The 16,624-nt window shown below is 45.4% G+C and overlaps 1 protein-coding gene across 2 annotated transcripts in view; it reads left to right on the top strand.

The window, feature by feature from the left end:
• The window catches only part of LOC140726126 (protein O-GlcNAcase-like), a 303,790-nt gene that overhangs the window by 257,783 nt on the left and 29,383 nt on the right, over nt 1–16,624 (top strand). Inside the window, exons 22-23 of one of the 2 annotated variants that reach the window (XM_073042089.1) lie at nt 3,132–3,715; nt 15,119–15,293. In XM_073042089.1, coding sequence (XP_072898190.1) covers nt 3,132–3,715; nt 15,119–15,293 — 759 coding nt within the window. The remainder of the gene's footprint in view (nt 1–3,131; nt 3,716–15,118; nt 15,294–16,624) is intronic. The other variant, XM_073042091.1, reaches the window with a different exon arrangement.

A 16,624-nucleotide genomic window follows, 5' to 3' on the forward strand; every position in this document is an offset into this window, starting at 1 on the left:
GTGGACTTCTCTGCCCAATGAAGGAGTACAGGATACCTCAGTAAATGTATTTAAGAGAAGGTTGGATCGATTTCTGCATAGTAAGGGAATTAAGGGATATGGGGAAAAGGCAGGTAGGTGGAGCTGAGTCCATGGCCAGATCAGCCATGATCTTATTGAATGGTGGAGCGGGCTTGACAGGGCAGATGGCTGACTCTTATGTTCTTATGAATGTGGCTGAGAGGGAGATGGATCAGCCATGATGAAATGCCTGAGCAGTCTGGCCTAATTCTGCTCCTATATCTTATGGTCATACCAAGCTGAGATGCATCCAGACGGAATACGGTGCATTGATAAAAATTGTTAAAAGTTGATTTAGACTCTGTGACAATGAAGGACCAGCGATATATTTCCCAGCCAGGATGGTGCATGAACCTCAAGCCTTTTGTTGTATTTGGAATCTTTTTTTTCACATAACTTATTGTGTGTGAAATGTTAAAATTCCATAGAGATAAATTACTAATTGTTTTGCTGATGTCACATACAATGATAGACATACACTTAGTGGCCACTTTATTAGGTACACCTATACACCTGCTTGCTAACATAGAAAACCTACAGCATAATACAGGCCCTTCAGCCCACAAAGCTGTGCCAAACATGTCCTTACCTTAGAACTACCTAGGCTTACCCATAGTCCTCTATTTTTCTAAGCTCCATGTACCCAAATATTGGCGTAAATATCTAATCAGCCAATCATGTAGCAGTAACTCAATGCATAAAGTCATGCAGACATGGTCAAGAGGTTCAGTTGTTCTTTGGACCAAACAACGATTGGGGAAGATTTGTGATCGAAGTGACTGATTGTGGAATGATTGTTGGTGCCAAAGGGTGCAGTTTGAGTATCTCAGAAACTGCTGATCTCCTGAGATTTTCGCTAACAACAGTCTCCAGAGTTTACAGAGAATGGTATGAAAAACAACAAAAAAAAGCATCCAGTGAATGGCAGTTCTCTGGGTTAAAACACCTTGTTAATGAGAGAGGTCAGAGGAGAACAGCCAGACTGGTTCAAGCTGACAGTAAGGCGATAGTAACTCAAATAACCACACGTTACAACAGTGATGTGCAGAAAAGCATCTCTGAATGCTCAATATATCAAATCTTGAAGTGGATAGGCTGTAGCAGCAGAAGACCATGAGCGTACACTCAGTGGCCACTTTAATAGGTACAGGAAGTATCTAATAGAGTAGCTACTGAGTGTATAGTGATAGAATGAACAGAGGTACTGAGATTGGCCAGTGACACAGAGAGATAGTGAAAAGCTTTTCTTTACATACATAAGGTAATAAAAAAAAACAAAATGTAAAAAATAATTGTTCCCCTCCCCCTTCCCTCTTCTCCAATTCCCCACTCTGGCCTCTTCTCACTGTCTTATCACATTCCCTAGGTGCCCCCCACCTTTCCCTTTCTCCCACTCTCTTCTCCTGTCAGATTGCTTCTTCAGCCCTTTACCTTTTCCACCTATTACCTCCCAGCTTCTCACTTACCCACCTGGCTTCTGCTATCACCTTCTAGTTTGCACTCTTCCCCTTCTTCCCTTCTTATTCTGGTATCTCACACCTTTCTTTCCAGTCTTGAGGAAGGGTCTCGGCCTGAAACAATGACTGTTTATTCCCCTCCATAGATGCCATCTGGCCTGCTGAATTCCTCTAGCATTTTGTGTGTGTATAGTGTTATAGTTCCAGAGAAAAATGCCTGGCCCACTGAATTCCTGCAGAATCTTGTTTGCTATTCCATACCCAGCCTCTAGTCTCCAGTCTGCAGTAAAGCATCCGTCTCCTTGGGAACGTTTATAAAAGAGTACTACAGCATGGAAACAGGCCTTTTAGACTCAACAAGATGGCCACCAAGCTAGTCCATTGCTGGCGCTGGCCCATTTCCGTCTAAATCTTCCCTGTCCATCTACTTTTAAACATTGTTATTGAACTTGCTACAACCACTTCCTCTGGCAGCTTCTTCTGTAAGTGCACCACCCTCTGTATGAACAAGTTGCCCCTCAGGACACTTTGAAATCTTTCCCCTCTCAGCTTAGACCTATGGCTTCTGGACGTGTGAGGGGCCAACTGTTTCACGCAGAGTGCTGGGTGCCTGGAATGCGCTGCCAGGGTGGTGGTGGAGGCAGATACATTGCGGACATTAAAGAGATGTTTAGATAGGCATATGAATATGAGGGAAGTTGAAGGATATGAATACTAATTTATTTGGTTGGGCACAATATTGTGGTTGAAGGGCCTGTTCCTGTGCTGTACTCTTCTATATTCTACGTTCTCTGGGGAGAAAAGACTACATGCATTCACCCTATCCATATCCCTCTTGGCTTTATATATCCCAATAATGTCACCCCTCAGCCTCCTATGCTCCAAGGAATTAAGTCCGAGCGTGCACAGCCAAAATGAAGTGGGGAAATAGAGATTGTGGAGACCCTCCGTTGGTCGAGATGGACCATGGATGTTGCGTCCTACCTGTAACATGTAAGCCAGGGCAGTACAATATGGAGAGCAAGCTGTTACCTGTGCAGCAGGCTGCCCCTCTCCATGTCACTGTGTAGCTGATGAATCCAAAGGAATGGCAGAGACTGATACAGTTTGGCTCCAGCAGCATCACACAAGTTGCCAGTCTGCGTTGAACTCAATGTAGGACTGCATAATGGGCATGGGCATGAGCATCTTTTTTCCGGTGTTTACTTCTGAAGCCTTCCTCATGAGTGGGTGTAGCCGGAAGGCCGCAGAGGTCGGAGAACAGAGTTTTCCTTCTCCTAGATGAGCTGCCAACCACGGCTGAGCACCATCTGCCTGAAGTGACTGGTTTTGAGGTGCCAGTAACCTGCCTTTGCCCCTTCTCCTTTCAGTAGAAACTGTTCCGTCAGGCTTAGTAACTAAACCACATGTGAAGGCCAGGTGACGGACTTGTTGTCAGAGGCTGTTTGAGAGGCAGGCCATTGGGAGCATTTAATAAGTAGTGAGAGCTTATCCCCACTGCCTTCCCGGCTATGACAACCCTAATGAACCAGAAAGAGACTGATCAGGAAGAAAATGGACATCTCCGCATTAGTAAGGGTGGGGTTAACTTTTTTCTATTTGTTCTTCTCACAGGCAGACAGCTCCTAAAGGAAGGAAAGGAGGGAGAACTGGTGATCCAACCTACTGACAAGGTTACTGTAAATGGAGAGGGTGAACCAGGCACCGGGAAGCCGGAAGCAGTAAGCTCTGACCAACAGGGCACACCGAAGGCGTCGGTGAAAGCAGAAGCTCACGAGGATTTGGAGGCAGACAGTGGCAGCCACCACCCGGTGACGGATGTCGGCCGGAAGGTGGAGAGCAGTGGTCCTGGAGTGGGCGAGTCTGAGACCCAGAGCACACCGGAGGCTCCTGGGAAAACGGAGTTGGAATTGGCAGGGACCAGCCAGTCGCCTGACAGACCCCCAGAGCCGGTGGAGCTCGGGAGCGGAACGACAGAGGCGGCTGATGGGATCCAGGCCGTGAATGGCTCTGGCCAGGTGAAGGGAGGGGGCTGCTGCTCGCCCAGCCTGAGCCTGGATGACCTGCGGCTGATGGTAGATCTCTTTCACCTGCCATACGAACACGGCGAGGAGGCGGCGCGAAGGCTGCGTGAATTCCAGTGGCTCAAGGCTAACACCGACTACGTGAGTGCCAACACCAAGGTTGACAGCCAGAAGGTGAGAGGAGGGGGTGCAGTGGGTTGTAAGAGTGGGCTGGGGTGGTGGAGAGGTGGGTGAGAAGAAGGGCATGGCAGAGCACTAGCTAGAAAGTTACCCTGCACAGGAAGTGGTCTTCTCTTCAGAAAGAGTCTTGACGAAGGGTCTCGGCTGAAATGTCAACTGTTTATTCATTTCCATAGATGCTGCCTGACCTGCTGTGTTCCTCCAGCATTTTGTGTGTGTTCCAAAGGTCACCCCAGTCAGAATCTTTCTTCCCAGTTTTATGGAATTTTGCTCTTGAATAATAATATATATTGATTGACTGAGTAACCGCGTGGAACAGACTCTTCTGGTCCTTTGAGCCAAACAGCCCAGCAATCTCCCGATTTAATCTGATCCTAATCATGGGGCAATTTACAATGACCAATTAACCAGTATGCCTCTGGCATGTGGGAGGAAACTGGAGCACCCAGAGGAAACCCACACAGTCACGGGGAGAATGTACAGGCAGCGGTGGGAGTTGAACCTGGGTCGCCGGTACGGTAAAGTGTTGTGTTAACCACTATGCTACCGTGCTGCCCCTGAATTATGAGAATTATTAAATTATTATATATATTATGAATCTTTTACGAATCCTATAGAAGATACATGAGCCTTAGGACTCACACCACCAGGTTCAAGAACAGTTACTACCCCTCAACCATCAAGCTCTTGAACTAAAGGGGATAACCACACTCATTTATTGAGATGTTCTCACAACCAATCATCTCAATTTAAGGACTCTTTAACTTGTTATTTCATGCCCTCGTTATTTATTGCTATTTATTTATATTTGCATTTGCACAGTTTGTTGTCTTCTGTGGTCTACTTGATCTTTCATTGATCCTGTTATCATTACTATTCTATAAATTTGCTGAGTATGCCCACAGGAAAAAGAATCGTGGAGTTGTATGTGGTGGCATATACGTACTCTGATTATGAAACTTACTTTGAATATATTTCCATCTTCATAATAATTCACTTAGAAAACATCAATTAATATCTAACAAGGAGGTGTAAATTGAAGATGATTGGGATGTCCAGAGGTAGTTTTTTTTTTACACAGAGATTGGTGCCTCTGTGGGACGTACTGGTAGGGGGTAGGGGCAGATACATTAAGAGGGTGTAATTTTAAGGTGATTGGAGGAAGGTAAAGGGGGATGTCAGAGGTTGTTTATTGACACAGGGAGTGGTGGGTGCATGGAATGCACTGCCGAGGTGATGGTATAGGCAGATACATTAGGGACATTTAAGAGGCTCTTATGTATGAGGAATGTATGCGGGATGGTTTTCTGAACCAACATGTCGAGGAACCAACTAGAGAGCAGGCCATTCTAGATTGGGTATTCAGCAATGAGGAAGGGTTAGTTAGCAATCTTGTCGTGCGAGGCCCCTTGGGTAAGAGTGACCATAATATGGTGGAATTCTTCATTAAGGTGGAGAGTGACATAGTTAATTCAGAAACAAAGGTTCTGAACTTAAAGAAGGGTAACTTTGAAGGTATGAGACGTGAATTAGCTAAGATAGACTGGCAAATGATACTTAAAGGGTTGACGGTGGATATGCAATGGCAAGCATTTAAAGATCGCATGGATGAACTACAACAATTGTTCATCCCAGTTTGGCAAAAGAATAAACCAGGGAAGGTAGTGCACCCGTGGCTGACAAGAGAAATTAGGGATAGTATCAAGTCCAAAGAAGAAACATATAAGTTAGCAGAAAAAAGCGGCACACCTGAGGACTGGGCGAAATTCAGAGACCAGCAGAGGAGGACAAAGGGCTTAATTAGGAAAGGGAAAAAAGGTTATGAGAGAAAGCTGGCAGGGAACATAAAAACTGACTAAAAGCTTTTATAGATACGTGAAAAGAAAAAGATTGGTCAAGACAAATGTAGGTCCTTTACAGTCAGAAACAGGTGAATTGATCATAGGGAACAAAGACATGGCAGACCAATTGAATAACCAATGTCTGTAGTGAGATGCTGAAGATGTTCTATAGGTCAGTTGTGGAGAGCGCCCTCTTCTTTGTGGTGGCGTGTTGGGGAGGAAGCATTAAGAAGAGGGACGCCTCACGTCTTAATAAGCTGGTAAGGAAGGCGGGCTCTGTCGTGGGCAAAGTACTGGAGAGTTTAACATCGGTAGCTGAGCGAAGGGCGCTGAGTAGGCTACGGTCAATTATGGATAACTCTGAACATCCTCTACATAGCACCATCCAGAGACAGAGAAGCAGTTTCAGCGACAGGTTACTATCGATGCAATGCTCCTCAGACAGGATGAAGAGGTCAATACTCCCCAATGCCATTAGGCTTTACAATTCTACCGCCAGGACTTAAGAACTTTTTAAAAGCTATTATTAATGCTTTTTGAGATAGTGATTTAGATGCATATCATATTTTTTACTGAGTTAAGTATTGTATGTAATTAGTTTTGCTACAACAAGTGTATGGGACATTGGAAAAAAGTTGAATTTCCCCATGGGGATGAATAAAGTATCTATCTATCTATCTATCTATCTATCTATCTATCTATCTAACTACTTTGGTTCTGTCTTCACTAAGGAGGACATAAATAATCTTCCAGAAATAGTAAGGGACCGAGGGTCCAGTGAGATGGAGGAACTGAGGGAAATACATGTTAGTAGGGAAGTGGTGTTAGGTAAATTGAAGGGATTAAAGGCAGATAAATCCCCAGGGCCAGATGGTCTGCATCTCAGAGTGCTTAAGGAAGTAGCCCAAGAAATAGTGGATGCATTAGTGATAATTTTTCAAAACCCCTTAGATTCTGGATTAGTTCCCAAGGATTGGAGGGTGGCTAATGTAACCCCACTTTTTAAAAAAGGAGGGAGAGAGAAACCGGGGAATTATAGACCGGTTAGTCTGACATTGGTGGTGGGGAAAATGCTAGAGTCGGTTATCAAAGATGTGATAACAGCACATTTGGAAAGAGGTGAAATCATCGGACAAAGTCAACATGGATTTGTGAAAGGAAAATCATGTCTGACAAATCTTATAGGATTTTTTGAAGATGTAACTAGTAGAGTAGATAGGGGAGAGCCAGTGGATGTGGTATATTTAGATTTTCAAAAGGCTTTTGACAAGGTCCCACACAGGAGATTAGTGTGCAAACTTAAAGCACACGGTATTGGGGGTATGGTATTGATGTGGATAGAGAATTGGTTGGCAGACAGGAAGCAAAGAGTGGGAGTAAATGGGACCTTTTCAGAATGGCAAACAGTGGCTAGTTGGGTACCGCAAGGCTCAGTGCTGGGACCCCAGTTGTTTACAATATATATTAATGATTTAGACGAGGGAATTAAATGCAGCATCTCCAAGTTTGCAGATGACACGAAGCTGGGCAGCGGTGTTAGCTGTGAGGAGGATGCTAAGAGGATGCAGGGTGACTTGGATAGGTTAGGTGAGTGGGCAGATGCAATTTATTGTGGATAAATGTGAGGTTATCCACTTTGGTTGCAAGAACAGGAAAACAGATTATTATCTGAACGGTGGCCGATTAGGAAAAGGGGAGATGCAACGAGACCTGTGTGTCATTGTACACCAGTCATTGAAGGTGGGCATGCAGGTACAGCAGGCGGTGAAAAAGGCAAATGGTATGTTGGCATTCATAGCAAAAGGATTTGAGTACAGGAGCAGGGAGGTTCTACTGCAGTTGTACAAGGCCTTGGTGAGACCGCACCTAGAATGTTGTGTGCAGTTTTGGTCCCCTAATCTGAGGAAAGACATTCTTGCCATAGAGGGAGTACAGAGAAGGTTCACTAGATTGATTCCTGGGATGGCAGGACTTTCATATGAAGAAAGACTGGATCGACTAGGCTTATACTCACTGGAATTTAGAAGATTGAGGGGAGATCTTATTGAAACGTATAAAATTCTAAAGGGATTGGACAGGCTAGATGCAGGAAGATTGTTTCCGATGTTGGGGAAGTCCAGAACGAGGGGGGCATAGTTTAAGGATAAAGGGGAAGCCTTTTAGGACCGAGATGAGGAAAACCTTCTTCACACAGAGAGTGGTGAATCTGTGGAATTCTCTGCCACAGGAAACAGTTGAGGCTGGTTCATTGGCTATATTTAAGAGGAATTTAGATATGGCCCTTGTGGCTAAAGGGATCAGGGGGTATGGAGAGAAAGCAGGTACAGGGTTCTGAGTTGGATGATCAGCCATGATCATACTGAATGGCGGTGCAGGCTCGAAGGGCCGAATGGCCTACTCCTGCACCTATTTTCTATGTTTCTATGTTTCTAGAATAGAAGGGACGTCCTTTTGGAAAAGAAATGAGAAAGATGATGAATCTGTGGGATTTGTTGCCACAGGTGCCTGGAGGCCAAGTCATTGGGTATATTTAAGGTAGAGGTTGATAAGATTCTTGATTAGTGAGGGCATGAAGGGTTATGGGGAGAAGGTAGGAGATTGGGGCTGAGAGGGAAATGAATCAGTCATGATGAAATGGCAGAGCAGACTTGATGGGCCAAGAGGCCTAGTTCTGCTCCTATATCTTATGGTCTTAAAAATGGAAAAATGAGGTGGTGCTCATGAGTTCATGGACCATTCAGGAATCTGATTGTGGAATGGAAGAGCAGTTAGCTTTATTGTCACATTTATTTATTTTTTATTTTAATAAGTTACAGTATGCAACAGGCCCTGTTGGCTCTTCATGCCATGCCACTCCGCAAACCCTGATTTAACCCGAGCCTAAACACAGGACGATTTACAATGACTAACTAACCTATTAACCAGTGTGTCCTTGGACTATGAGGAAACTGGAACGCCCAGAGGAAACCCACGTAGTTATTGGGAGAACATACAAACTCCTTACGGACACCGGTGGGAATTGAACCCGTGCTGTTGGTACTGTAAAGCATTGTGCTAACCTCTATACTGCCGTTCTGCTCATCAGTACGTTGAAACATACACTGAAATGCATCATTTGTGACTACTATTGACACAGTGCAAAGACATACTGGGTGGCAGCCCACAAGTGTCGCCATGCTGCTGGTGTCAATATAGCATGCCCACAGTTTACTAAGCCTAACTTGTGTGTGGAAACTGGAACTCCCGGAGGAAACCCACGTGGTCATGGGATCCTCACAGACAGCAGCAGGAATTGAACCTCAATCTTCTGATCACTGGCGCTGTAAAGCGTTACACTAATTTCTACGCTTCCAAAACCCAACATTCCAGGATCATTAAGTGCAGAGAAAGTTTACACACATGTGTTGGGACTTGAGACCCTGAGTTACAGGGAAAGATTGAATAAATTAGCACTTCATTCTCTGAAGCGTAGGAAAATGAGGGAAGATCTTATAAAGGTTATAGAAGATTATGACGGTATAGATAGGATGAATGCAAGTGGGTTTTCATCCCATCAGATTGGGTGAGAGTAGAGCTAGAGGACATAGGTTAAAGGTGAAAGGTGAAATATTTAAGGGGAACCTGAGGGAGAACTTCTTCACTCTGAGGGTGTTGTGTGTGCAGGATGAGCTATAAGCAGAAGTGGTGGATGCAGGTTCGATTTTAATATTTATGTGAAGTGTGGATAAGTACATAGATAGGATTTGGAGGGATATGGTTTGCGCCCAGGTAGAGGGGACAAAAGAAAACCTGGTAGCATGGACTAGATGGGCTGAAGGGCCTATTTCTGTACTGTAGTGCCCTATGATTCTATTGCAAGTCTTTAGGCTCCTATACTTCCTCCCTAATGATAGTAACAAGAAGAGGGCATGTCCCATATGATAAGTGTCCTCAGTGATGAATGTCACCTTCCTATGGGACTCAAACGGCTCTCTTCATAGAAGTGGATCAGCTTCAAATTCCTGGGTGTCACAGATGACCAATCCTGAGCCCATTCATGAAGAAGACACACCAGTAACTCTACTTCATTAGGAGTTTGAGGAGATTTGGTATGTCACCAAAGGTTCTCACAAATTTCTAGATGTTCAGTGGAGAGCATTCTGACTGGCTGCATCACTGCATCTGGAGACTCCAATGCACAGGATTGCAAGAGGCTGCAGAGAGTTATAAATTCAGCCAGCTCCATCACAGGCACACCTCTCCGCACCATAGAGGACATATCCAAAAGGTAGTGCCTCAAGAAGGTGGCATTTATCAGGAAGAACATATCACTCTCTGGGACATGCCCTCTTCTCATTACTGCCGTAAGTGGGAATGTACAGAAACCTGAAGAGCCACACTTAACGATTCAGGAGCTGTATGTCCACTATAAGACTTCTGAATGGTCCATTATTCCTTTCTTTTGTACTATTTATTTATTTTTTGTAAGTTATAGATTTTAATGTCAGATTAGTTTAATTTGACATATGTGTATTGAAACATCGAAACATACACTGAAGTGAGTCTCTTACGTCAATGACCAACACAGTCTGATGATGTGCCGGAGGCAGCCCCAGGTGTTTGCTCCACCATGGCTGATTTATTTTCCTTCTCAACCCCATTCCTCCTGCTTCTCCCCATAGCTGATTGAGAAGTTGCAGAACCTGGGCCTCTGTACCTCCCTCTGTAAGTGGATCCTCGACTTCCTAACCGGAAGACCACAGTTTGTGCAGATTGGTAATAACAATTCCTCCTTGCTGACGATCCACACTGGCGCACCTCAGGGGTGTGTGCTTAGCCCACTGCTCTACTCTCTATATACACATGACTGTGTGGCTAGTGTTGGGCTTGAAATTCTGCCCTGTGTTCGTTTAGGAAGAGAGACAACCAACACCGGAATATTACAAAACTTAGGTTTATTGCAGAATTCGTAACTGGTACAGCGAATCGACGGAATCGCTGGAGAAGGCGCATTCCGACCTCCCCTTACAATCTGCTCTTATTTATATCCCTTTTCCCCCCAGCACAACCCCCCGCTACATATTAGGTAATATCGGGCACTTGTGTCCATCTTATTGGCCCGCAGCCATATGCTCACGAGTTACCTGTTTCTTTTGTTTACTGAATCGCGTGACACTGTTAGTTTCGGTATAGCGGGGTCCCCAGTTTCGCTCCCCCCACCCTCTCATTACGTGAGCCACTCCTGACCTGTAATGGCAGTCTCGAATTAACCCTAACATTAACCCTAACACTCCCTCCCTTGGCCTCCCAGAGGCCACACCCCTTACAAGCTTTTCCGCGGCTGCCGGGATCAGGCAGGGAGGTGAGCGTCCCCCGGCACTCTTTGGCGTGTCCTCCCTATTTGCTTATCCTGATTTGTCCGACCTAGGGTCACAAAATATGGGTAGGGGTTCCCTAAACATCCGCAATTTTTACAAGAAGCATGCAACATTTCAGAAAACTTATTCAAGAACAAATTCACAATCCCCCCCTTGCCATGGTCCATTTCAGTCCGTGTCCTCCCATAGCGCGTCCGCTTTCCGGGAGGGCCGTGTTCTCCCCTTCCACTGGGAACAAGGGTGCCTGGTACACCGGTGGAGTTCCATCCTTTCCGGTCAAGGCTCGATCTATAGTCCCGCAACAACAACCACACGTAATAAAGATAGCAATTGAAATAGACAGTCCTAGAGCCGACTGTCCCAGAAACGCTCCCCACTTGCCAGAGGTCTTATTTAGCCAGTAGAAAATGATGCCAGTTATTGTCCCCCTCCCTTCTTACCTTTTAATGCCCTGTTGGAGACCTCGGTGACAGGGTATGGACCATGCCACCGTTTTCCGTTCCAGGTGAGCTTCCCCGGGCCTCGGAGGAACACTTCCACTCCTACCTTGATGGTGTCCGACCCCTGCGGCTGCTCACTGTTAGTTTATTGAACTCGCACAGTTATCAATTTTACCATATTTCTAAAAACTCTCATATACTCTGTTACTCAACACACAAATGTCTGAGTTTCGGTAACTCGAAATTGAAGTGCTCCATGGCTCCCTAGTACACAGAGAGGATCAAATATGGGACGGTCGCCTTTCAAAACCTGACCTTCGCGTGGGAGATTTCTCCTCTTAACAACCAGTCTAAGGTAGGCGCCGTCAGTATCCCCGTGCACTAAGGTGTACCGCGGAACACTTTCTCTTCTCCTCCTCACTCCTGAGACTTTTATGCCCATCGTGGGCGGCGGGTACCCTCACTCAGAAGACTTTTCCACGGGCGGAGGATCTTCCTAAAAACAGATAAGAGTTAGTACTTACCAGTCACGATTCTGCACCGGGAATGATCTCTCCCAGGGTAATTTGGGGTTGGTGAGGATCCATCAGCAGACAAGATCTAACTCAGTGATTTAACTATCTAGTGGAAGTCTTCGATATAACAGGCACTTCCTGACCTTAGTCGAGCTTGCGGCCGCAAGTTGTCTGCTGTCGGACCCGCCAGCCTGTGTTGTCTCTCCCTCCCCACGTCGGGGTCACCAAATGTTGGGCTTGAAATTCTGCCCTGTGTTCGTTTAGGAAGAGAGACAACCAACACCGGAATATTACAAAACTTAGGTTTATTGCAGAATTCGTAACTGGTACAGCGAATCGACGGAATCGCTGGAGAAGGCGCGTTCCAACCTCCCCTTACAATCTGCTCTTATTTATATCCCTTTTCCCCCCAGCACAACCCCCCGCTACATATTAGGTAATATCGGGCACTTGTGTCCATCTTATTGGCCCGCAGCCATATGCTCACGAGTTACCTGTTTCTTTTGTTTACTGAATCGCGTGACACTGTTAGTTTCGGTATAGCGGGGTCCCCAGTTTCGCTCCCCCCACCCTCTCATTACGTGAGCCACTCCTGACCTGTAATGGCAGTCTCGAATTAACCCTAACATTAACCCTAACACTAGGCATAGCTCAAGTATCATCTATAAATTTGCTGACAATACAACATTGTTGGTAGAATCTCAGGTGGTGACGAGAGGGCTTACAGAAGTGTGATATGCCAACTAGTGGAGTGGTGCCGCAGCAACAACCTGGCACTCAACTTCAGTAAGACGAAAGAGCTTATTGTGGATTTCAGGAAGGGTAAGACGAAGGAACACATACCAATCCTCATAAAGGGATCAGAAGTGGAGAGAGTGAGCAGCTTCAAGTTCCTGGGTGTCAAGATCTCTGAGGATCTAACCTGGTCCCAACATATCAATGTAGTTATAAAGAAGGCAAGACAGTGGCTATACTTTATTATGAGTTTGAAGAGATTTGGCACGTCAACAAATTCACTCAAAAACTTCTATAGTTGTACCATGGAGAGCTTTCTGACAGGCTGCATCACTGTCTGGTATAGAGGGACTACTGCACAGGACTGTCAGAAGCTGCAGAAGGTTATAAATCTAGTCAGCTCCATCTTGGGTACGAGCCTACAAAGTACCCAGGACGTCTTTAGGGAGCTGTGTCTCAGAAAGGCAGCATCCATTATTAAGGACCTCCAGCACCCAGGGCATGCCCTTTTCTCACTGTTTCCATCAGATAGGAGGTACAGAAGCCTGAAGGCACAAACTCAATGATTCAGGAACAGTTTCTTCCCCTCTGCCATCCGATTCCTAAATGGACATTGAATCTTTGGACACTACCTCACTTTTTTTTAATATACAGTATTTCTGTTTTTGCACATTTTAAAAAATCTATTCAATATACGTAATTGATTTACTTGTTTGTTATTATTATGTTTTATTTTTTTGACTCTTCTAGATTATGTAATGCATTGTACTGTTGCTGATAAGTTAACAAATTTCACGTCACATGTCACTGATAATAAACCTCAGAGTGTGCCTTTTGGTCCCAGACACTCCACTATAGGAAATACCCTCTCCATGTCCACTTAAACTAGGCCTTTCAGTATTTGATAGGTTGCAAAAAGATTCTGACCCACCTCCCCCACCCCCCATTCTTCTAAATTCCAGTGAGTACTGTATAGGGGAGTTTGATCTAAATATCCAAAATGCTGGAGGAACTCAGCAGGCCAGGCAGCATCTATGGAAAAGAGTACAGTCGACATTTCAGGCTGAGACCCTTCTGCTGAAGGTTCTTGGTCCGAAGCATCAACTGTAGTCTTTTCCATAGCTGCTACCTGGCCTGCTGAGTTCCTTCAGCATTTTGTGTGTGTTGCTTGGATTTCCAGCATTTGCAGATTTTCTCTTGTTTTTTGATCTACATATCTTGGGAACTACAATTCTTATTGGACACAGTGAGGAAAAAAGGACAAAGTGGGGATTGTACATTGTCTAAATTTGGCGGTGTTAATCATCAGAATATATACAGAAGGGTGCTGGAAAAGGGTTAGTAACATCAAGAAGGAACCCACCCACCCTGCTGATGGACTGTTTCCCTCACTCCCAACAGGGAGGAAGCTACACAGCAGCCACACCAGGCCAAATAGACTCAAAAACAGTTACTCGGATTATTGTGAGGAATTTTGGGCCCCTTATTAAAGAAAAGATGTGCTGGTATTGGAGAGCGTCCAGAGGAGCTGGATAATCCCTGGACGGAAGGGTTAACATTTGAGGAATGTTTGATGTCTCTGGGCCTGTACTCCTTGCAGTTCAGAAGAATCGGGGGGATCTCATTGAAGCCTATCGAATATTGAAAGGCCTAGATAAAGTGGATGTGGAGAGGATATTTCCTTTAGTGGGACAGTCTAGAGGGCATAGCTTCAGACTAGAGGGACATCCATTTGGAACAGAGATGGGGAAAACTTTCTTTCTCCAGATGGTAGTGAATCAGTGGAATTCCTTGTCACAGGCAGCTGTGGAGGCCAAGTCATTGGGTATAATTAAGGCAGAGGGTTGATGGGTTCTTGATTAATCAGGGCATCAAAGGTTACATGGAGAGGACAGGAGAATGGGGTTGAGAGGGATAATAAATCAGCTATGATGGAATGGCAGAGCAGACTCAATGGGCTGTATGGCCTAATTCTGCTCCTATGTCTTATGGTCTTAAACGCAGTTACTTTCCCCAAGCAGTAAGCACCCACTAACCCACCCTTCCACACCCCCAACCACCACTACTTTATCATTTGCTGTCAGAGTCACCTGATTTACAGACACTCCTGTGTCTAGATTCACTTTATGGACATACAATGAATCTATGTATATAGGCTATCTTATGTATTTATTGTTTTTTATTAATATTGTGTTCTTTATCTTACTGCATTTTTTGTGCTGCATCGGGTCTGGCGTAACATTTCATTCTTCTTTACAATCGTGTACTGGAAATGACATGAAACAATCTTGAATTTTGAAGACTGGAAGGGTTGATTATTGAAGAAGGGATGGCAACAGAGGGATTCATTATTGCTTGAGGGATGGATGGATTATTGAACAGGAGGAATAGCAGGGATTGGTTCGGATCTGGGAATCCGTGCTTGGTAATGAGGTGGGTGATGTGGTAAATATTGTACATGTGACATGCTATCCACTGTCCTGATCTGCCTCACCCCTATCCCCACCAGATGGAGGAGTGGAGAGCACGCGCGCAAACATTCCAGCTCTGGTGTGATGGAATCGTCCAACTCTACCAGCAGTTCATGAGAAGCTCCAACAGGGCGATTGTCTATGACCTTTACCCTTACCTCTGGGACATCAGGAACACACTCCTCGTTGCCAAGGCCTTTGTGATGTGGCTGGGTGAGTGAACGGCTCCATTTATCACTGGTGAGGAGGGTTGGGCATCAGATATAGTCTGTACGTGAAGGGGCAAGTGAGGCAACATTCAGATTCAGATTTATTTATCACATATTCGTGGAAACATGGTGAAGTGCAACATTTGCGTTAAGAACAAAGGAATGTGCTACGAGCAGCCTGCTTGTGTTGCCACACATTCTGGTACCAGCACAGCATGGCCAGAATGCTCGGCAGAACAGAACATAAGAGGCATCGGCAAAACAAGCCCTTTCCTCCCTCCCACTTTTGTACACACATGGCCAGGCCTCCCATTCCAACTCCATGCCAGGCTTCCAACTTCAACTCCAGACCATGCCTCCAACTGCAGAACAGACTTTGAATTCCAGGCTTTGGCCATCGGGCTTCAATTTTTGGTGTTGAACCCCAGACTAGAGATCTCGAACTTCAGACTCGGACTCTGGGCTTGCCAACTGACCAGACCTCATGACAACTTGTGCTCCTACTCACATGGACATCTGTTCCCAGGACAAAACCAACCTGGGACAGCTCAATATCCATGGATGTCCTTCATCACATGTCCATGCCGCTTGCCATCAAGTGCAGAATGGTGGCCGTGACTCTGGATGTCCTTTGTCCCATGTCCTTCCAGCATGGAGAAGAGGCCTGCCCTTTACCTCCCCCACATCCCTGTCCCTAAACCTTAATTTGACCTCTAGTTCGCCCATATCCCTGTCCCAAACCCTAATCTGACCTCTAACTCCCCCATGTACCTGTCCCTAAACCCTAATCGTACCTCTAACTCCCCACATCTCTCTGTAAACCCTAACCTGATGTCTAATTCCCCACATCCCTGTCCCCGAATCCTAACCTGACATCTAACACCCCTTTCAGTCCCCAAAAGACATCCTACGACTTAAAAGTCAACTAAGTCTGAGCCACAATCTTGATGAACACCATAGCTTGCAGCCAGCTCGACCATAAAAAAGGAAAAAATGCCTTAGACCTGTACTGACCATTGTGCCTGAAATTCAAAAGGTGTTGCGATTAAAGGTTAGACCATACCAGATGTCACCTGTCTTGGATGTGTGTGGGTGATTAAACCCGAGGCACTGGGGGGTAGCAGTGCCTGGAATCTGTTGTCTGGCAGGGCTCCCTCCTGGATCTCCATAACTGAAATCTCCTGTCTGTAAGGGCTCCCTCCCAGCCTATATAAATAGCTAGGGTGCCCAAGACTTTGCACAGTACTGTATGTATTGCTGCTGCTGCAAAAAAACAAAATTCATGACAAATGTGAGTGATTTTAAACCTGATTCTGATATGAGTCTCTTTTGTGG

The sequence above is a fragment of the Hemitrygon akajei genome, chromosome 4 (assembly GCF_048418815.1).
Source record: "Hemitrygon akajei chromosome 4, sHemAka1.3, whole genome shotgun sequence".
In the NCBI taxonomy this organism is placed as follows: Eukaryota; Metazoa; Chordata; class Chondrichthyes; order Myliobatiformes; family Dasyatidae; genus Hemitrygon; species Hemitrygon akajei.